This window comes from Terrapene carolina, unplaced genomic scaffold (assembly GCF_002925995.2).
Source record: "Terrapene carolina triunguis isolate 2854851 unplaced genomic scaffold, T_m_triunguis-2.0 Scaffold88, whole genome shotgun sequence".
Lineage (NCBI taxonomy): Eukaryota > Metazoa > Chordata > Testudines > Emydidae > Terrapene > Terrapene triunguis.
This window is the reverse complement of record NW_020664439.1, coordinates 50,012,234-50,033,508: the sequence shown is the minus strand read 5'-3', so window position 1 is coordinate 50,033,508 and position 21,275 is coordinate 50,012,234. Positions and strand designations below refer to the sequence as shown.

The window sequence follows — 21,275 nt, the reverse complement described above, 5'->3', positions numbered from 1 at the left end:
GAGAAATAGTCCCAAGGTTTTTCTATTCCAATGATTTCTCTAGCCTCTGACACTGCCCTGTTGCTGATTCATTGATTCAGACAGTTTAAATACTGGGAGGGGACATAGCACTCTGCTCACACAGCAGCACTGGGCTTTCTGCTGCTCAACATCTCCCTGGCGCTGCAAGAGCTGAGCAGCAAGACACAGGGCTGGTAAGTGACTTTTTCATTGACTTTGTTGAGAGCGCTCGCTCCAGGCTCAGTGTGGGGACAGGGCTGAGGGACAGCAGTGTGTTCGTCCAGCCTTCGAGTTCTCTTAGCAGCACCGAGGGTTTGTTCTTATCCAGCAAACCAATTCTAGAGAATTCTTGTGAGAGCAGAAATATTTAGATAAGAGGAGTAAAACTCAAAGCATGATAAATAATAATCCATAAAGAATGGGTGAAAAGAAAAAGTAAAGTAAAAGTTTCAGATGGGTTGATTGTTAAAGGGGAAGTGTGTGTGTGTGTGTGTTATTCAGGCACTTCATTTGTACAATGGTAAGTTCTTGTCCTGACCAAGACAAAGGAATATAATGAATATAATAGTTTTCAGCTGGTTTTAATTAACTGGTGGTTGAATCTTTCAAGTTCACTTTAAAGGGTGTGACATGAATAGACCGTTTGATGTGCAGAGTGCTCAGTTAAGTTTATAAGCTGCTTGATGTAAACAAAATTGTTCTCAGATGCAAACTGTTTCCATCTGTAAACCAAAAAAATGTGATGGCTTTTTAGGGATTTTTTCCCTCTTGCAAGCAAATATTTTCCCTGGCAGCGAGACAGCGAGTCCACTTAGCGAGTCCTCCCAGCTCCAGGCTGGGACGCTCACCCAGCACTTTGGCAGGTAAAGGGGGTGTCAGTTTGAGTTACTGGAGTCAGGGGTCAGAGCTCCTGGGAAGCTGCCAAGGGCTGGCAATTGAGTCCTGGGCAGCAGGAGAGGGGAGCAAACAGCGACTTTCCATTTCTGCCCTGTGTGGACCAGCGCCAGTAAGTCGAATTCTGAACCCATGGGGTTGGATGGGGCTGTGATGGTGCCAGGGGGCCGTGGCTTTGTCCAGTGACGGGTGGGGCCAGTGGAGGTGAAGGTCATGAGCCCAGTGTGGGAAGCTAGGGGCTGGGGACGGATGCTGGGGCTCTGCAGTGCCCCCCGTGGCTGAGAACGGTTGGGCTCCAAAGGGCGTCTGTCTCCCCCCGCACCCTCCCACCAAGCTGTGGTGGGCCGGGCTGCTGCGAGCCTTACGCAGACACCTCCCCCCCCGGGGCAGGGTTTGCCAAGGGTCTCCGGACCCACGTAAAGAGCCAGGAGCCTGGGCGTGCTAGAGAAGTGCAAAGTGGCGCCATTTGCTCACACCCGCGCGCCATCCCGAGGCAGCCCATACGCCGGCACCATGCCATCGGGCCAGGCCTTCCTTCGACAAACCAGTCTCCCCCGGGCTGCCCGGGCTCAGTGCGCCCCCCTCCCCAGGAGCAGGGGCTGAGCGTAGGCTCCGTCTCTGCCCGGCCGCACAGCTGCCGGCTGGGTTTGGCGGGAGGAGGCTGCCTTTGCTCACTTGACTCTCTCTCCAGGTGGGTTCGGAGAGGCCGGCCAGCCTCTGCTGTCCAGCTGCAGGCTCTCAACGCACCACAGCCCTGGGTGAGCCGTGGCCGGCCCGCCCCCTCCAGAACGCCAGCTGGACGCGTTAGCCTGTCTCATGGGTGTGGCTCTTTGGGAATGGGCTCCAGGGCCACAACCAGCCGCATCTGGGAGGATTTTCCCATCTGAGCCGCACTCCAGGGCTGGCCACTAGATCTCGAACAGACAGAACTGAAACGGCAGCTCTCCACTATGGGCGGCCTTTCTGGAGCCGCTGAGCCTGTGCTGGGACCCCGTGTGTGTATTGGGGGGGGGGGGGGGGGGGGGGCCCCCCCCCCCGGGGGGGGGGGTGGTCTGGGGGGGGGGGGGCCGGGGGGGGCGCGCGGGGGGGGGGGGGGGGGGGGGGGGGGGTTGTGCCCTCCTGCTCAGGGCATGTGTCTGCCAGTTTGGGCTCATTGCTCAGCCCCTCGCTGGGGGTGCGGTATGGTGGGGGAAGGGGCATGTCCTGCTCCTTGTGGGCTCAGAAGCCAGGTGCCCCCATTGTGTGTTTCATCTCCACCCGCCCTGCACAGGCAGGATGGCCCCACAGCCCCATCTCCGCACTCCCCCCCAGGAAGGAGCCAGGCCGTCCCCCCACACCAGGGTCCAGCCAGCACCGAGGTTTCCCCTCCAGCGAGGCCCATGCTGGCCTTCCCGGGGAACTCCCTCTGGCAGCCCTCACTGGTGCTGCCGTGTCAGTCAGGTTTGGGGACGCTGCAGACCCTGGGGACGGCCCAGCTCCTGGGTAGTCGGCCTGCGAGCCAGAGCCAGGCCCCATTCTGAAAATGGCTCTAGGGCCCCTGTGCTCCTGACCCCAAGAGGCAGTCCCAGAGTTGGCAGGGGGCCAGTACCTCTTGCCTTTCGCTGGCCTGGCCCGGAGAGCATCCTGGCAATCCGTCAGCAGGCTCCCTCCCACGGCCCAGGGCCACCGGCCACCTGGCCCACAGGGCAAGCCGAAGAACTTGCACCCAAGGCTTTTCCTTTGTCTCCCCAAAGGGCTACCCCTGAACAAAGAGCTGCTTTCTGGGACTGTTAGCGATGGTTCCAAAGAGCCTGGCACTTAACATGGGTCACAACTCGCCCCGGCCAGGGCTGCCCGGCGCCTGGAGGTGCCTGTCCCGGCATGCAGCGGAGCTGCGATGCGTCTGCGAAAGATCCCCTGGGCTCCGTGCACCCTGCGCAGTGAGCCAGTGAGGCTGACTAGTGAGCAGTGAATGTGCAGTGGCCGGAGTCGCTGCAGTTACTGGGGCTCGTAAACCGTCCAAAGCCCAGCTCAGGGTGGAACTACGCCTGCTCGGCAGCCCTGCAAACACCAGGGCTCAGAGTTTCCAGCCATCAGCCTGACCACCTCCGGTTATTGCCATCAAGCACGCAGGCTCAGCACCGCTCCTCCCCAGCAGCAAGTGCCACAGAGATGCTGTGGTGGCAGAGGAAGCCGTAGGCTCATTGCAGTGGGGAACCTGCGGGACAGTGCAATTAACGCCTATTATTCTTGCACGTGCAGTGGATGTAATTAGTTCAGCTCCACTAACAGTTCGAAGAGGGAGGGTGCTGCATAACAGCCCAGTATTATTGTTAGCAGCTTTGCTCACCTAATTGCCCTGGGTTTTGGTTGAATTTCTAAACCCCGAATGGATGCCAGGAACTGCTGGTTTGAGTTTTCCACTGGGCTCTGCTCTGGAGACATTCCAACGCTGGCTCCAGCTGGAACAGCTCACGAATGCTGCTCTGCTGGAGCACAGGAAACCACGCTCGCAGCCCCTGGGGGCTACGCAGGAGCAGAGCAATTTTTACTCTTGCTGCGAAAAGTCTGTGAACGATTCTAAGAGCTGTGGTGGGTGCAGGGACTGCCGGGCTGCGTGTGAGACACTTTTGGCTTTGCTCCCAGTTTGTTCCAGTCTGCCCTTTGTTTGTCCAGGCTGACGCTCCGAGATCCCGTTCCCATCCCTCGCTTGGGTGGGAGGTCTGTGCAGCCTCAGTGGGGTGGTCGAGCCCTCCAGCCCGAATCTTCTCCAGGGAAAGGGGCTGGCTCGGGAAGGAACTGTAACTGGCTTTAGTAACGTGTACAAAATCTGTACCACAGAGCCAAGCCAGGATCCTCTGGCCCCGTTCCCAGCCAGCTAGGCCTCTGGGTGCGACAACTCCCACAGAGCAGCACTGCTCAGTCCAGGTGCATCGTGTGGGTTTTGTACTTCCTGTGGAAGCATCGGTCATTGGCCACTGCCAGCATCTCCAGGGCTAGAGGGGCTATTGATCTGTTCCCATGTGCCAGCTGCCATGTGTCTATTAGCATCCTCCCATTGAACCCAGGTGTGAAGGGGTGTGGCTGGCCCTCGCTGCAGGCGAGGGGCTCCCGGCGCGTTGCCACCCTGGGAACGGGGAATCTGGAGCAGCCTCGCCCCAAAGGCCCTGTGCCAGCCGCAGCGGTAGTGGGAGAGCTCCCTGTCGCAATGTCGTCTGCCTTGTCGTCCCGGCGCACACGGGGAGGTGGGGGCAGGTCACGGGCGGGGCAGCTGCAGCTAGAGCCCAAAGATGTTAATAAAGGAGGTAGCGTGTTCTAGTGGTTAGAGCCAGGACTGGGCACCAGGGGATCTAAGCTTTAACCCCAGCGCTCCCACAGACCTGCTGGGCCCTTGTGCCAGTCACATCCCCTCTCCACCCCTCAGGCCCCCTCTGCAAAGTGGGGGTAACAAGGCCCATGTTTGTAGAGCCCTGCAGCCCCTGAGGCCACGTGCTCTATAGCCGCTAGGGACTTCTCACTCCTTGCTAGTATAAGTGTGTCTCTGGGGGCTCTGTGTGTGTCACCCAGATGCTGGTGGCTTCTAATCTACCCAGCCAGTGCAGGGCATCTCTGCTTGAACGCTGGTTCCCCAGCTGGTCTCGGGTTTCCTCGGCCTGTTCTGTGTATTGTACGGTAAGAAGCTGCGGCAGCCCTCGTGCTGTAAGAGCCGGTCTCTGGTGAGGTGATTGATGGCCCTAGCGAGCTCTAGGCCACCTGACGTTCGTGCATGGCTGTTGAATGCTCTCTGTTTGTTTTGCTTCCAGGCCCCATGGCGCTGACAGGCTGGGTCCCGCTGCTCGTGGGGTTTCAAGTCCTTCGCTTGGCGCTTGGGCAGTGTCCTGAGGAATGTCAGTGCTCCAAATCAGCCCAAGTGGTGTGCTCAGGAGCAGGGATCGCGCAACTTCCCAGCCCCATCCCCGCCAACGCCATGAGCCTGCAGATAATCAACACCCGCATCGCTGAGCTGGGGGACACTCCCTTCGGCAACGTCTCCATGCTGATTGCGCTGAGAATTGAGAAGAACGACCTGTCTCGGATCAGCCCCAGAGCCTTCCAGGGCCTGGCTGCCCTGCGCTACCTCAGCCTGTCCAGCAATAAGCTGCAAGAACTGCCCGTGGAGCTCTTCGAAACCTTGGGGAAACTCGAATCGCTGCTGCTGTCGGGCAACCAGATCCTGCACATTCAGCCCTCCCACTTTGCCCAGCTCAGCAACCTCAAAGAGCTGCAGCTGCACGGGAACAACCTGCATTCCCTCCCGGAGGGGGTGTTCGACCGGCTGCCCAGCCTCACCAAGCTCAACCTGGCCAAGAACAGCATCGCCGCCCTCCCGGCCAAGGCCTTGCGGAGGCTGCCGAGGCTGCAGGTGCTCAGGCTGTACGAGAACCAGCTCCGTGAGATCCCTGCGGGCGCCTTCGACAGGCTCCGGGAGCTGCAGGAGCTGGGGCTGCACCAGAACCAGATCCGGCGCCTGTCGGCCGGGCTCTTCGCGCACAATGGCCAATTGCAGAAGCTCTTCCTGTCCAACAACGTGATAGCAGCTCTGCCCCAGGGGGTCTTCCTGCACCTGCCCGAGCTCTCCAAGCTGACGCTCCATGGGAACGCGGTGCGGAACATCGCCCCTGGGGCCTTTGGGCCCATGCCCAAGTTGAGCGAGCTGTGGCTCTATGATAACCAGCTCACCACCCTGCCAGACTTCGTCTTCAGCAACCTCACCCAGCTGCAGCTGCTGGTTCTGAGCAGGAACCAGATCCGCACCATCTCCACCTTTGCCTTCCAGGGCCTGAGCGAGCTCCTGGAGCTGTCTCTGCACACCAACGCTCTGCACGCCTTGGACGGAGCGCTCTTGCAGGGCCTGCCCAAGCTGCAGAACATCTCCCTGCAGAACAACCGGCTGCGTGCCCTGCCGGGGGACCTGTTCCGGAACGCCACTGGGCTGCTGAGCCTCCAGCTGCAGAACAACTCCCTGGAGAACCTCCCCGCGGGCCTCCTCGATCCTCTGGCCCAGCTGCGCCACGTGATGCTGCACGACAACCCCTGGCGTTGTGACGCCAGCATCCTGGCGCTGAAGAACTGGCTCCGAGTCAATCACCTGAAGGTGGGGGACAGCCTGCCCGTGTGCGCCCTGCCGCTCCTCGTGAGGGGTGCCCCAGTTGTATCGTTTGATGAGGGGCACTCCTCCCCGGAGACCCCTTCTGGGGCCCCGACATACGAGCCAAACCCCACCTCCTTCGGTCACCCAGAAACGTCACCCTACACCCATCCGTCCGACCAGGCTCAGGAGAAAGTTCCACCAACACCCTTCAGCCCCTCGCTGGCCAACCAGCCAAGCGCAGGGACGGAAAGGGGGTCCCTGACCAGGCCACCGGCCGTCCCTGGCGTCACCCAGAGGGGGCTGTGGGGCCTGACTCGCACTCAGAGCGGGGTGGTGGTCGCTGTCATCACGCTGGGCTGCCTGGCTGTGCTCTGCACGCTGGTGGGGCTGGTAGCCTACAGCTACAGGAAGAGGAGCCAGGTGGTCCTGATGCAAAGGAAGGGGCAGAACAAAGCATAGGCTGGGCTCCGTGAAGCTCTGTGCGGATTGCGTTGGCACTGCAGAGCCCCCCGTGTCCCACCCCCTCAGGGCACGGCAAGTGGGTGTGGGGCTGGGAGAGGGGGAGGATTTCAGTCCATACGCTACCAGCAGGCCTTACATCGACTATAGTGACTGGGGCTAAATTGCCTTCCTCACAGACTGACCCAAACCACCTCCACCCTGCCCTGTAGGCAGAGCCTGAGGCCTGTTGTCCCCACTGCATCACCGTGGCCCCTGTGGGTGCCCCCATGGGCCCAGCCTAGGCACACAGGAAGTAGCCCCCCCCATGGGCTCTCCATGGCCTGCCATCCCATGAGTGGCACAGCTCCCCCCATGCGCTGTGTGGTGGGGTCAGCCTGGGGCCTTGGACATAGGCCAGAGGCACCAGACGCTGGCTCCCCCCAGCAGCTCTGCGACAGAGCCGTGGGCGCGTGAGGAGGAGTTGGCGCCGTCAGTCCCTGGCCCATCGTCCCTCTCGCTGTCCCAGCTCCGTCGCCTGCGAGGGTCCAGGGCTCTGCTGGGGAAGGGCCAGGGGCCTGCAAGGAGCAGGGCCGGCCTGACGCTCTGCCGGGCCTCTGAGCTCCCCCCACCCCAGCGCCACATGCGCAGGGATCCGATGGCCATGGCCCTGCTGTCGGGACAGGGCAGGCAGTGGCGGCTCCGCTCCCAGGCCAGCTGGGCGCGGGGTCCCCAGAGCCGCATACTGACTCTGCTGGGGCTCGTGCCCAGCCGTGACACAGGTGTGTCATGGCAGTGTGTGTCCGTGGGGGTGCCCCGGCCCTCCCTAGCTCCCGCTCCCATCAGACCTGGGACAGAGCTGGCCGTAGAATCAGGCTCCGTACCCACGAGCCGCTCGCAGAACCAATCAGCCCAATTCAGGCAAACAATTATACTGCATGGAAACTCAGGAAAAACCGGGCAAAATCCGAACGCCTGGTGCCCCAGAAACGCTGCGGCCCAAGGTCTGGGCTGGATCGGTGCGTGTCTGCCGTGCAGTCAGCGGGGGTGGGGTCCCTGTGCTCCCGCACTGCATGCTGTTCGTTATGGAGCATGGACCTTCCTGTTTTTTCACCTCTCACCACCCATAACTCTGACCCCCACAGTAGTGCCCAGTGTCTGCCTCTCCCCCGATCGCTAGGGCACGACACCCCCCCTGCTGCCATCTCCCCATTTCCAGTATGGGCTGGAATCCTCACCTACCACGGCTAGAGCCATCTCCCCACTCCCGAGCCGACCCCCCCGCCCATCGTCTCCTTGTGCTTCCCCATTGACCTGTCTGTATCCACCTGTTGTCTCTTGGCCAATACTTAGAGTGTGAGCCCTGTGGGGCAGGGACCCTCTGTTTGCTCTGCGTTTGTACAGCACCTTGCACAATGGGTCCTGGCCCAGGGCTGGGGTTCCTAAGTGCTACAGCAATATGAAGAATAAGTGACAATAAAATATCACTGACCCAACCAAACTCCCCTCTGTCTGGTCACTAACATCTCCTCTCACTCCTCCAGACACCGGACTCTGGGAGCCGCCTGCCGTGAGGCCCCAGGCAGCTGCATCTACCCCACCCTCCGAAGCACACGGTGACTGAGCGGGTCCAACAGCTCCCTGGCTTTCTTGGTCAGAGCCTCCTCTGATGTACTCGGGAGAGCTGGGGGGGGTCGGTGTACACTGGTAAAACAAAACCTCCAGGCCCAGTGTTTAGAAAGCAAGGGCCAGAGCGTGACCCTGGTGACGCCGGCTGTAAATCCAGGGTAACCCCATGGACCTTACTGCACTCACGCCGGATTTACACCTGAGTCACTGAGGCCAGACTCTGCCCCTCCGGGCCGAAGGCTCTGACATGCGCTGTGTCTGCAGTGGGCGTTTACTCCGCCGGAATTGGGAGTGGCAAGAAAATCTGCCCAATGCTGGTAAAGCGCCCAGGCTGATGGCTGGCACTGCCCCAGAGTGGGGCTGGGCACGACCTTTCAGCCAACGGCATGGCACCATCAGCTGGGCTCCCTTTCCATGCCAAGCACGCCACCCACTCCTTGGCACGGCTTCTCCCCAGCCCGGGCCTGGCTCAATCTCTCCCCCCTCGTGCTCTGGCTGAGCGCTGCCAGCGCATCCTCTTTATTTCACAGACCTCAAACCAAAGCCCTTCGCCTGTCCTGTCATCCGCCTGCGGTGCTGGAGCTCCTCCTCGTGTTCGCAGCCAGGGGCTGAAGGTGCTGGCCCTGCTCTGGTCAGCAACGTTAGAAGCACCTCATCCTTCCTTCCCGTGTCCATGTAACTCTCACTTCCTGGTGCTGGTCTTCTTCTCCAGGGCTGCGTACTTCCCCCCCCCCCGGCCCCCGGCTAGCGTACTGACCACAGCGATCTTTGCGTGTCTATTGCCGCTGTCCGAGTGACACGGTCGCTCCCTGTAGTGCGCTGCGCATAGCTGCCCAGGCTGGGGCCCGCTCTGCTGCAATTTGTCAAACAGACATGCCCTGGCCTGAGCAGTGATTTTTGTTTCAAAGCCAGATTCCCTCCCCCGCCCTCCCCCCTTTTAGTTTCAAACCCTAATTATGGCTAAAATTCTGGCCGGGAGGGTGGGCTAACTGGAAAGCATTGGCAGTGAGCTGGGGACAAGGGTCAGGGTTCCCCTCACTGCCCTCCACCCAGGATAGGTGTGACGCTCTGCTAGGACACCCAGACCCGTAAGCCGCTGTGTTGCCTCTGCCTCCGCAAGGGTGAGCTTTGCTGGGACTTCGCCTGCGTGTCAGCGTCCGGCCACACCCGTCTGTCCGCCCCTCCACCTCAGGACTCTGCCAGACTAAGGCCTGGTCTACACTAACACCCCAATTCGATCTAAGGTACGCAACTTCAGCTACGTGAATAACGTAGCTGAAGTCGACATACCTTAGTTCGAATTTACCGCGGTTCAGACGCGGTCCACACACGGCAGGCAGGCTCCCCCGTCGACTCCGCGGTACTCCTCTCGCTGACGTGGAGTACCGCAGTCGACGGCGAGCACTTCCTGGTTCGAATTATCGCGTCCACACCAGACGCGATAAATCGAACCCGGAAGTTCGATTGCCAGCCGTCGAACTACCGCGGTAGTGTAGACAAGCCCTAAGCCTGGCTGGTAACACTCAGTGAACCCAGTTCCCGAGCTGCCTCTCTGCAGAGTCCGGTCTCTCTGCCAGGAGCCCCACAGAAATGACCCACGGCTGCTGTCTCCGGAGAGACCATACACACGCCAGCCCGTTCGGCTCCCTGCGGACTCACTTGTTACTTCACCAGACCAGCACGGAGACGGCTGACAGAACAGCTAGTACGTTCATTAATAAAGCTCAGAGATTGATGTGATACTAAACAGAGATAATAGAAACGGCAAATGGTTACAAACAAAATCAAACAGGCCTTTCAGTGTCTGTCTGTAGCAAGCTACAGTCGTCCCTCCGCAGCTGCCTCGCTGCCATCCGGCCACCAGCATTTCCCGGCCCTGCATCCACCACTCCCAGGGTCTGTCCCCATGGCGACTGAGGGGTTCCCTCTCCGTCCTTTCAGTGCCCAGTGACTCTTGGAGAGGTAGGCCCTTGATAACGGCTTCTCCCCTGCTGCTTGTGCAGATGCCAGGCTGTGTCCCGCTCGGGCTGGTGAATTTGTTTCTCCAGGTGTTTTAATCACTGTTTACCTTAGATGTAAATGTCCTTCCATTGTCTCTGTGCTCAATTTACGGGGGAGACACAGGCAGGCGAAACACCGTTCCATTGTCTAGGGCAGGCTGGCATATCCACTGCCTCCAAACCTATGTAAAGAACAGACTTCCAGCATACACACGCACACATCTTTACCCTCCAGCTGTGCAGACGGCGTGCACTGACAGGCAGGGGTAGAACGTCACCAGGGGTTAGGTGATGCTTTGCTCGATACACTTTTAAGGTCCAGAAATACTGTATCCAGTCAGGTGACTCAATTGCTTCTCCTCTGGAGTGCTGAGCCCTGGTCTCTTCCTGCGGTGTCTGCCCCGATTGGCCCCCGGGACGGTGGGGAAGCTGCATCCCGTGTGGCCACGTCGGAGGCAGCCGACTGAGAAAAGCGAGCCTAGAGGGGCAGATATGGAGGTGCCGTGGCAGAGCGGACACCAGGCTGGATCCGCCTCCCCCAGGGTCAGCAAGGCCTGCTGTGTCCAGCGGGTTTCACCCCTGGCAGACGGCACGCCTACCGCTGTCCCCCCCAGCCCATCCATTGCTGCTGGCAGCCCTGTGCTCAGCCAGGCCTCCCCAGGGGCTCTGCCGGCTGAGGCTGCAGGGTGGGGATCAGGCCACGTCCCAGCTGTCCTGGCCATCTTTGGGGTTGCGCTGGCTGCTTGCAGGCCCTGCCCCTCATGCCACAGCAAACCCTACACTGCCGGTGGCCGTCCTGCCCTGGCTCTGTGCCAGCAGGAGGGCACTGGCTGGAGGAGACCGTGTGCTGATGGTGCCTATTGGAAGCCAGATTTGCTCTCCCGCCCCCCCCACCTCCTCCTCCTCACTCACACAGTGGGGTCAGCACAGTTCTCTGGGGAGAAAAGCTGAAGTAAGAGAGGGGGAATGTCTTTATTAAACATAAGCAGGGACCCCACCCCTGGGTTTGCTTGCCCTGACACTGACACAAGACTAGCCATGGGCACCCCTGGGAGCGCTAGGGCACTGACAGGGAGCGGGTGAACGTCCAGCCACTGGGGCCTGTAAAGAGCCCTGTAGCTCTGTATGGCCCGCCTCCCACGGTGATTCCTGCCACAGCACCTTCCCTTCAGGTTTTATTCAGAGGCACACATTTGGCTGTACAAAGCCGCCTGCAAGCACGTGAACGTGCCCTGTGCCCGTTCGGTTCCAGCCCTGCCCGGTAGGTGCCACACCCTCTCCTATTGGCGCGGTGAGTGGCCGTGTCACTCCCAGAGTGGTTGGGGCCTTCGCCTGCACGTACAAATAACCTGGCGCGAACATCAAGTTTGGAGTTATCTTCTGGTCCTTAGCCAAGAGTGCGGAACACACAGCTCCGGCGGCTGAGCTCAGAGTAACCCCCTGGCCACTGGCGCCAGCTGGGAATCTGCCGCAGCATCCTGAAACCGGTGGAGGAGGCGATTAGTGCGACAAGACTCAGGTGCGTGGGCTTGGCTGACCCAGGGAGAAGGATCTGGGCATTTCTAGCTCACTGGGAGCCAGTGCCATGTGCTAGCTGTGGGGTAGGCCTGTCTCGAAATGGGTCAGAGAACTCCGTGCCAGTCCCGATGGAGAATCTCATCCCCTTTTGCTCGCACCAGTGTTGCGCTGGAGTAGTGCCCTCGACGGCAGGGGTGCTCCAGTTGACTCACAGCAGCGTGAGCGAGCGGGGACTCACCGCACTGCTCCTCTTGGGCGTTTGGTTAGACCTGGGAACTGAACGGTTATGCGTGTTAAGTGCCGGCAGGGGGTTTCACCACAGGGCAGAAATTACATGGAGCCCAGCACAGCTGAGAGGAAGCGGTTGCTTCACGTTAACTCAGCTGACAAAGTGCTGAATCTGGTTTTTCATTTTCTGCTTCTACAGCAGGAGACGCTTCCCACCTTCCGTGGCCCGGTCTCACCCCGCAGAGCGCAGGAGCTAAGAGGCACTTAAACAACCCAACGCAGCTGGGGGCTTAGTCTGGCTTTAGAAAGCCAGTTCCTGATGGCTAGGGTAGGATGTGACTGTGACAGAAGGAACTGAAAATAATACGTTTTGTACAGCAGCAGCTCCGGGCATCCAGCCAGCTGGTGACACCTATACAAGAACCGCCCTTACCAGACAACTTCCTCAGGTATGTGACCGTCTCCCCGCAAGCGACCCCCCAGATTTACTAAATACAACTCTGCCCCTGCTAGCTTAGGCAACTGTTTTTTCTTGGCCCTTGAAGGGGTCCTTTGAGCGAGGACTCACTGACAGGGCCTGGGGAACAGGGTGTCTCTCTGGCCATATCACAGCTGGCCAAGATCTTTGCTCTCCCACGCCAAGCAAGTCTGGGGGCTGGATGTGAGGCTAGCCGGGGGCCCTGAGGGCTGCAGGAAGCAGTGCTGGCTGATCGGGAGATGGTGGTTGTCTGTCTGAACTCTGACAGTGTGCCCAGCCTGGCGCTGGGGGCTGCGCTGCTGGAAGGGATGCCTTTCGGATGAGATGTAAAACCAAACCCTCAAACCCTTGTGGTTTATTAATCCCGTGGAACGTTCTGCAAACTCATCAGAGTTCGTGCTAGTTCCTGGCCAATTCCTAATAGCTAGAGACGGGGCCGAGCTGTGCGGTTTGATGTCGATGGGGCCGAGCTGTGCAGTTGTTTAAAAGGCCTTAACAGAGAAATTGGCGTGTGGACTGGATTCAAGCTTCCCCAAAGTGTGTGTGTGTGTGTGGGGGGGGGGGTTGCAGTTTGCATCTGGATTTCTGTCTCTAACGGTCACATTCTGCATCCCTCTCATTTCCCCTTTGGTAGCAACAGGAGAAGTTACTGGTCACTTCTTCCCCTAAAAGCTTTGGGTGGTGTTCTTGTGTCAAGCAGCTGCTGCCTCCCCCCCCAGTGGTGGCTGCTTTACAGGGGTGGGTGAGAGAGATCCCTTTACCATGCAGGCAGTTTGTAAAAAGCTTTGAGATCCTCCTGAATGAAAGGCGCCCCATAAGCATCAGATTTTTATATTCTACCCACTTTGCTAGGCCCATTCTTGAGTGAGCTTCGTGAAAGTCGAGGGGGGAATTTAAAAGCGTTGTTGGTTGCATTCTAATATTTTTAGAAAGGGCTGATGCTGGGTGTTCCAGAAGCTGTTCCCCCTCATGGAAAGTGCCTTTGTTTTGGGGGAGCTGGTCAGTGGTTTAGTTTACTGAGAAGCAAGGCGTTTCTCTCTGCTCACGCCGACGCGCTGAGTCTTTTCAGAGCACTCTCAGGACACAGGATGTTGTTGATGTGAAGCAGAAATCACTGGCCCCACCCAGGCTGAAAGTGCTCGGTCAGCTGCCTCCGTGTCCCTTGCAGTAAACATGCTGCCGTTTGACGGGGCAAATTCCTCCTGCGAGGAAACGGCGGAATCACGCCCGCTGCCTGGCTTGGTTGGACGGTAGGTGTCTGCATTGTCACTCCTCTCAGGTGCTTGGGACCCTGGGTTTGTTGGCAGGAACGGGGACTTTTGCAGCTGCTTTTGGCTTTGCATGAAAAACTGCGTGGGTAGTAGAGCTAAAAAGGGTGGGTCAAATCCAGCTCTGTTGCTCTGGTGTCAATCCAGAGTCTCCCTAGTAAAACCAGGGGTGTCACTCCAGGTTGACAGCAGTGCCGTGGAGAGCAGAAGTTGGCCAGATTTCTCGTTCGTGGACTCGTGCATGCTTTTGGATACTGCAGATAACAGCTGGGTTCTGGAGGCGACTCATTGCTTGAGGGGTCTGAAATCTCTGTCGCTGTCTGATTCCATCGGGAAAGTAAAAGGTCACCCAATGTTGGCTGCAGGTCTTCAGCTCACCCAGTGTGGTCTGGGAAAGGGAACGAAAGTTCATCTGATGGCAAGGGTTGTGCAAAACTCAAAGCCCACCATGTATTTGCACGTTGGGGAAAATGTGACATGGTTGGTGGGTTTGTCTGAAACATTAACTGGTTTCTATAGATGTGAGTGTGAGCAGCCCTCTTTCTGGCTGGGCATTGTAGCCCTGAGCTACAAGAGTGCAGGGGTATTTCACACGTACTACTGGACAGATGTGTCGATACCGCTAGTTAACCTGCCAGATGTATGTGCAAATCAGAGCATTGTGCTTGCACTCCTGGCAGTGCACATACAAAGTTAGGCCGCTTTGCCTGTGCACAGACACACCCCTACAATCTCACTAAACGTTTGATGCTGAAGTGTGACTTGTAAATGGAAGGTTTGCACAGCCACTTTACAAAAATCCATCGAGCGTATCGCTTCTGTGACAGACCTCCCTGATTCTGGCTGAATCTGCCTACCTGGGTGTGCAGACGTGTGCACGCACACTGCTACATGTGTGTTCTAAATCCCCGATTTATGCACACGCATGGCAAAACAAGTGACTTGTGCACCCACAAACCAGAAATTTCCAAATGCAGACAGAATGGTACTGACATAAAGCAGGTGCATCACTGAATGTGTGCGATGCCTGGAGACCCGTTTACAGAAAACCAGCCCTAATGGGGCAGAGGTTCATCCAGCCTAGGTTGGCATCTCTCCATTAGTCCCTGGGGCTCATGTACACCAGCTGGCTCACTGCCCCTGAACTTGCGTTAGACACTCTAGTGTAGACCCATTCTACAGAACGTCCCTTTTACTAAGGGTCGGGTAATGCAGTTATGTACGTAAGAGCGACAGGCGCCTTGTCGCAGAACAGGTATATTCATAAACGTATCAAGTGTCTCACTGTGTCCTCCTCAGACGTGGTAATAAACCCCAGTTGGACGTTTACTTTCGCCCCTCTGAATCCCTCCTGCTCCCCACACACGCACGTTAACTAGCCGTGAGGCCTAATCCCTCCTCACCGCTGATTTCAAACATCAGCGGGAAACGCACACTTGTGGGGCCGGCCGGCGCTGTTCCCCTGGTGTGAGGCTGCTGCTGACTCAGCGTCACTCGCCAGGAATTCCCCCGGTGTCGCCGAGCGCAGCGTCTGGCCCTCGCAGCAAGAGGCCTGAGGGATCCTTCCCCCCTCCTGGCACAAAGCCCGGATGTGGTTCTGCTCCCAGCCCAGCACATGGGTCTAATAACAAACACTGCGTGAGCAGGGGCCAAGGAGACGTGGCAGAGACAAACCCCTCTGCTTTGAGGAGAGGGGCAGGTCTGTGGGGGGCCCTGGGCACTGAATCACAGCCCTTATGGACACACATGGGCGCCGGCTGCTTCACTTAAAGTGATGAGCCAAAGAAGACTTTGACGGCACCAGTTGTGTGGGCGGCTCAGAGCTCCCTGCGAAATACTGAGGCAGGGCTGAGAACGGGGCACTTCCTCTGGGATCACACACCCAACTGCAGCCCCCCCAAACTGCTTGGGAAAGGCCTCGCGACGGCTCCGGGGCAGAACGGGGACTAGAACCTTGGCTTGCTCCTGCCCCTGCCTCGGGCCTGTGCTCCTGCCACTGCGTAGCCGGGGGGGACCTAACCTGCCTCGCATGTCACTTCCCAGCGGCTCTATCGGGATTCCCGCCTGTCCCTCAAATCCTGCCCCTCCCCCACCCGGCTGGAGGGAGCTGCCTGCAGTGGGGGGCGGGCGGGGGTGCAGGATTGCGACTTGGGGCCACATGCAGGGGCTGGGCACCCAGTGGCTGCCAGGTCGGGGGGAGGCTCCCTGCGGAGCTGCAGGGAGACGTTTTGGGGGTGAAGCCAGTAGATCCCCAGAGGCAGGGATTGTTGGGGGTGAGGCATTGCTCATGGCTGTACCGTGGGGAGCCTGTGGCGATCCCTGGGAGCCTGCCCTGCCCCACGGTGGCAGAGCTGAGAACAGCCGACCTCCGCTGTCACTCAGAGCAACTTTTGCCTTAAAGGAAATGCTGCAGCCTGTGGCCAGCTCCCGCTTTCTGTGACTTCTCCCGTCCATCTGGGAAGGGGCTGGGCCAGGGGCTACTGACCTGCGTGTTTTTCTCTAGTGCAGGATGATGTTTCCCAGATCCCTGCTGCTGTGTCTCCAGGGCCTGCTGCTGGGCAGGTTTGCCCAGGCCTGCCCGCCCCCCTGCCAGTGCTACGACGGAACAAAGGTGTTCTGCTCCGGGGCGGAGATCTGGGGCATCCCCGAGGGCCTGCCGGGCAATGCCACTCAGCTCTTCTTCGTGGAGACCTCCCTCACCACTGTCGAGAGCCGGGCCTTCAGCAACTGCAGCAGCCTCACCAGGCTGGTTTTCCTTAACAACCCAAGCCTGGCCCTGGAAGCGGGCGCCTTTGGGGGGCAGCCCAGCCTCGCCGAGCTCGAGGTCTCAGGCAGCAATTTGTCAGCCCTGAGCAGCGAGGCCTTCGGCAGCCCGCTGGAGCTGCGCAATCTCTTCCTCACCTTCAGCGCCCTCCGAGGCCTGGAGCCCGAGCTCTTCAACCGCACGCCCAGCCTGGAAGCGCTTCACTTGCAAGGGAACAAGATAGAGACCCTGCCCCCCAAGGTCTTTTCCCCGCTGAGGGGGCTGAGGGTGCTCGACCTGTCTCACAACCCCATGGCCCAGGTGCCCGACCGGCTGTTCGACCCGCTCGCCCTGCTCCAAGTGCTGAAACTGAGCGACATCAGCCTCACCCGCCTCCCGCTCGGCATCTTCCGGCCCCTGAGGAGCCTCGAAGAGCTCTCCCTGGATAGGAACGCGCTGGCGGATCTGCCCCCGAGAGCCTTCTCCGGGCTCTCCTGCCTGCAGAGACTGGAGCTCCAGCACAATGCCCTCACCAGCCTGCACCCCTGCACCTTCTCCTGCCTGCCGAACCTGGACGTTCTAAACCTGGAGGGCAACCGCCTCTCTGTGCTCCCCGCCAGCCTGCTCCGGGGCACGCCCAAGCTGGGCCAGCTCTTCGCCGCCTCCAACCGGCTGGAGACCATCCCTGAGGGGATCTTCAGCAACCTGTTCCAGGTGCGGACCATCGTTCTCTCGCACAACCAGCTCACTCACCTGCCCGCGGGGGCCTTCAGAAACCTCTCCAGCCTCACCACGCTGCAGCTGGACCACAACAACCTCACCGCCCTGGCGGGGGACACCTTCCACAACCTCCTCAGCCTAGAGGTGCTGGATCTGGCCGGGAACCGCCTGCAGGCGCTGCCCGAGGGGATCTTTGACTCCAATGACTACCTGCTCGGCGTGGCCCTGAAGGACAACCCCTGGGTGTGCGACTGCCGGCTGGCCTCTCTCGCCGGCTGGATCCGGAACTGGTCTGCGCCCCTGAACTCTCAGACCTTCTGCGCAAGCCCTGACCGCTTAAAGGGATGGGCGCTCCCAGCTTTACCTCAAGAGCAACTGGTGTGTCTGGCTGCTCCGGGCCCGGCAGACTCCTCCTTGTCCCCGGGAGAGGCAGAGCCAGCCCGGGCCCCGTGCACCTACAGTGACCCCGAAGGCACCGTGCAGCTCGCCTGTGACACAGCCGCATGCCGCCGGTTAACTGTCAATCTCCCTCCACAAGGGGACTCGACTGGCCAGGGACTGGCCTACGATAGCGACTGGGTCTTGAATTCCAGCTGCGGCACAGTGAGGGTCCGGGTCACCATCCGGTCCGAGCCAGGAGGGGCAGCAAGGGAGGAAGAGGGTGTTTCTCACACACCCCCGTTCTGAGCCCTAGGCCGGAGCTCTCCCCAACGGGCTGGTGCCATTAAACGTCACAACCGGAGTGATGGGTGGTTATTGTTCATCTCATTTCTCCCCTGCTCTGTGCGTTTATTGTCTGAGAGCGAGGCGTTGGGACGGGTTTACGGGCAGCTCTAGGTATTGGCTGTAGCTCCGGTTTCATTCAATGCTATTCCTAGTTCAAAGTTTCCCACAGTAAAGAACGTGCAGCTGCTCCCAGGGGGACGCTGCATCCCCCGTCCTGGCGGCCACCAAGATAAATACATGCAGGGCTGCAGCTCTCCAGGGTGTCCCTCAGACATACCAGCACTCGGGGCCTGATTCTGACCTCACTTCCGCGGGTGTCAGTTGGGAGTGAGTTATTGAATAGCCAGGCAACGTATGGTCTATAGCAGCCGTAACCCAGCAGGGACTAAGGACAGAGCAAAGGGGCGGGGGCGGGGGGGCACAGAGACGGGGCGGGGGGTTCAATAAGCAATCCTCCTCTCTTCTGCTCAGCGCGTCTGGAAATCAGGCCCCGGTCTCCAGCTGGGATGCTGGAGTGTGTGTGGGGGTCATGCTGTCTGGAGCGGTTCACGACTGTTGGCTCTCAGCCTGCGGCAAGCTTGGTGCAAAGACCCCAGACTGGCTGCATGTTCTACAATTCGGTGTCACCAGCCCAGTACAGTGAACACCTGGAGCAGTGTAACCGTCTTACCAGACAGTCCCCTTGGGCACTCGGGGATAAATAGTCACTCATACCAAGGATGACACCATATTCAGGTTGCTCCCAGTCCCAAAAGACCATTCACTTACCCCAGGTCAATTTGTATCGTCGACCTCACACCAAAGACAGCGCTGGTAGCCAGTCCTGTAACAAACTAACTAGGATAAAGGAAGAAGAGAGTTAATTACAGGTTAAAGCGACAGGCGTATATATACCAGTGAGTGTCAGTCTGTGGGCTTGTCTACAATTGCTGTGCCGCTGTAGCACTTAGTGAAGACGCTACCTGTGCTGATAGGAGAACGTCTCCCATGGGCGTAGTTACGCCACCTCCCGAGAGTTGGTAGCTGTGATGCCGGGAGAAGCTCTCTTATCCACATAGTACGGTCTGCACTGGGGGGAATCACAGCGACGTCGCTAAACCGACAGGAGCTGGCTGTGTCGCCGAAGCCTCCGATTCGAAAGGTGACGGGGTTGTAGTAATCTGGCAGTTCAAACGGTCTCCTAGGGCTGACCCTGGCCATGCAGCAGGGCATCTCTTTGCTTATGTCTAGGACTCTTTGCCCCTCCGAGTTCAGACAGCATCAAAGAGATTCAGTGTCTTCCTGACTTTATCCCCTCCCCTCCAGAGTCCTCGCCCCTGGGATGAGTTCATGCCCAGGTCTCTCCTTGCTGGAGGGAGTGAGGACTCCACTCCACGGGGCCTCTCGCCTTTGATGCTAACAAGACCTCACTGGCCTTCCGCAGGCTGAGACTTTACCTAACTAATGCTGCTTCTCCGGTGTGGTGAGTTACACAATGCCAGAGGTTTACAACCGACCAGCAACAGAGCTACCCCATGGGCTAGCGAGGTTCTAAGGGAGAGCAAGACGTGCTGCATCCTACAAGCATTTCGTGAAGCCTACCAACTTCACAGCCAATCCCTAGTCTGATCATGCTAACGCACAGGCAAGCAAGTCTGTTTCCAGCTAGGACTTTGTAAGTTTTCAGACCTTGGCATGGTCTGCCAGCATCACAGGGGCGGGGGAGGAGTATTGGGGGTACACAGAGCAGATTGCCATATTGTGACAGTGACTTCCCATCTCCGGAATGGAGGCTTCGCTGTACGTTCCTGGAGTGGGCTGCACACCCAGAGGCTCTCCTCGTTTATCTGTGTGCAGGCTTGGGATGGACGTGACAGCAGTCACGTGGGGCCGGGACCCAGTGACAGCCAGCCCTGTGCCAAGGCCTCCAGCTAGTCACCTGCTTTGCCATTCAGTCTCCCCTGAGCGTCGGTCTGGTGAGGGCTGGTGTGCTGTGCCGTGTCTGGCCAGGTGAGTGATGCTCTTCTCCCATGTCATAAAGGTAGCGCAGAACTGTCCCCGCCCCCCACCCCCCGCTTGGTGACGTCCCTCGCCGAGGTCCCGCCCGCGGCTGTGGCTGGGGAGCAGAGGACACCAAAGCAATTTATCCGTGTGGAATGAACGAGTGCACGTGTCAGTGCATTCCTTGTACAATCATCCCGGGGGAGGACATCTGCCTGCATGGCTGGCCTGGATGACACAGGGTCCCCCCGCTGCACAGGGCTTTGTTTAATTCAGCAGTAAAAACGACAGGCTCTCTGGGGCAGGGCTTGTACAGCGCCTAACACCCTGGGCCCTGGCTGGCTCTCTTGGGCACTAAGCTAATACAAATAATAACAACCCCCCTACCCCTGTTTTTACTGCACGGCACTGGCTGCCTAACCCGGCCCCGGAGGGTGTGTCTACCCTGCAATCAATCCAAGGTGTGACTGCAGCTCAGCTAGACGTACTCTGCCAGCTTTACCCGCGCTAGCACGCTAAACCCAGCACTATCCATCCAGGGGTGCAGGCCCCAGCACATCCCCAGCTGGGCGTGTCCAGCCGGCGCATCGCCGCTGCTCTGTCTAGCTGCGGTAGCCCAGGGAAAGCTACCCCCGCGGCAGTCACACCTCTGAGTGCAGGGTCGCCAATACCCATCGGGAAAGGGCAGAGGGTGGTTGGGCAGGGGGCTGGTGAGGGGTTATAAACCCTTTCACCGGCAGCTCCCCGGCTCCGATGCTGTTACCACCTGGTGGCTGGTGTGAAGGGAGCTGCTCCGTCCATGCCCACGTGCTGCCGAAAAGGGACAGGGACGGAGCAGGCTGCAGAGACGGAGCTCACTCGGTGACCATAGCACGGGCCCCTCCAGGGCCGGATTGTGCACTGCCGCTGCCCACGCTGTGCAAGGAGCTCGCCGGTCGCCGGGGCCCCGGTCCCATTCACTGCGGTGGCGCCACATTCGCAGGGAGGGATTTTTCGAAAGAGTAAAGTAGATACAAACCTTGTTTCTCTTGGGCAGTTCTGTGCTGTCCGGCCCTGCGGGCCCAGAGTCTGGCACTGGGGTCCCACTGCACTGCACCGAGAGGAGATTGTGCGGCTGCTCCCCCCTGAGCCTGGCTGAGCCCCCGGGCCGTTTCCAGCCCCCCGAGCCTGGCTGTGCAAGCTGTAGGCTGGTCAGTTACTGATGAACCTAACTGCGCTTTATTGCTCTACTGTTCCCAGTTTCCTGGCTGCTGCCCCAGCCCCTTGCAGCCTCAAGCCCTGCCCAAGCATGTGGTGAGTGTGCCCCTGCCACCCGGATCCCTCCCGCTGTGAGGGCTGGTCTGCACCAGAAAGTCAATTCGGATTAAGGCAGGTTGTGAATTGAAAACTCCACTAGTGACTCCAGAATCACCCCACCTGGCTACACGCTGGAGAGGAAGGTTATTCAGAGGCCTGTGCTGCAGCGCCATCTCATGGCTAAAAGCAGGGGGTGCCGCTGAAATGGAGACAAAGATGATCGTCTGTAGAGACATGGGCCCCCAGC

At 59.2% G+C, this 21,275-nt stretch overlaps 1 protein-coding gene across 1 annotated transcript; it reads left to right on the top strand.

Moving 5' to 3' along the window:
• The first annotated feature begins 6 nt into the window (after positions 1–6).
• On the top strand, positions 7–17,768 carry LRRC15 (leucine rich repeat containing 15). Its single transcript, XM_024209136.3, has 4 exons — positions 7–194; positions 4,677–6,460; positions 13,424–13,545; positions 16,072–17,768. The coding sequence occupies exons 2-4, from the start codon at positions 4,682–4,684 to the stop codon at positions 17,711–17,713; spliced, it is 3,543 nt and encodes a 1,180-aa protein (XP_024064904.2). The 5' UTR covers positions 7–194; positions 4,677–4,681; the 3' UTR covers positions 17,714–17,768.
• The last annotated feature ends 3,507 nt before the right edge of the window (positions 17,769–21,275 follow it).

Coding starts and splice junctions, on each gene's coding strand:
- LRRC15 (XM_024209136.3), top strand. CDS start 4,682: ATGGCGCTGACAGGCTGGGTCCCGCTGCTCGTGGGGTTTCAAGTCCTT. Junction 6,461..13,423: donor GGAAGGGGCAGAACAAAGCA/TAGGCTGGGCTC, acceptor GGCCCCACCCAG/GCTGAAAGTGCTCGGTCAGC. Junction 13,546..16,071: donor CTGCCTGGCTTGGTTGGACG/GTAGGTGTCTGC, acceptor TCTCTAGTGCAG/GATGATGTTTCCCAGATCCC.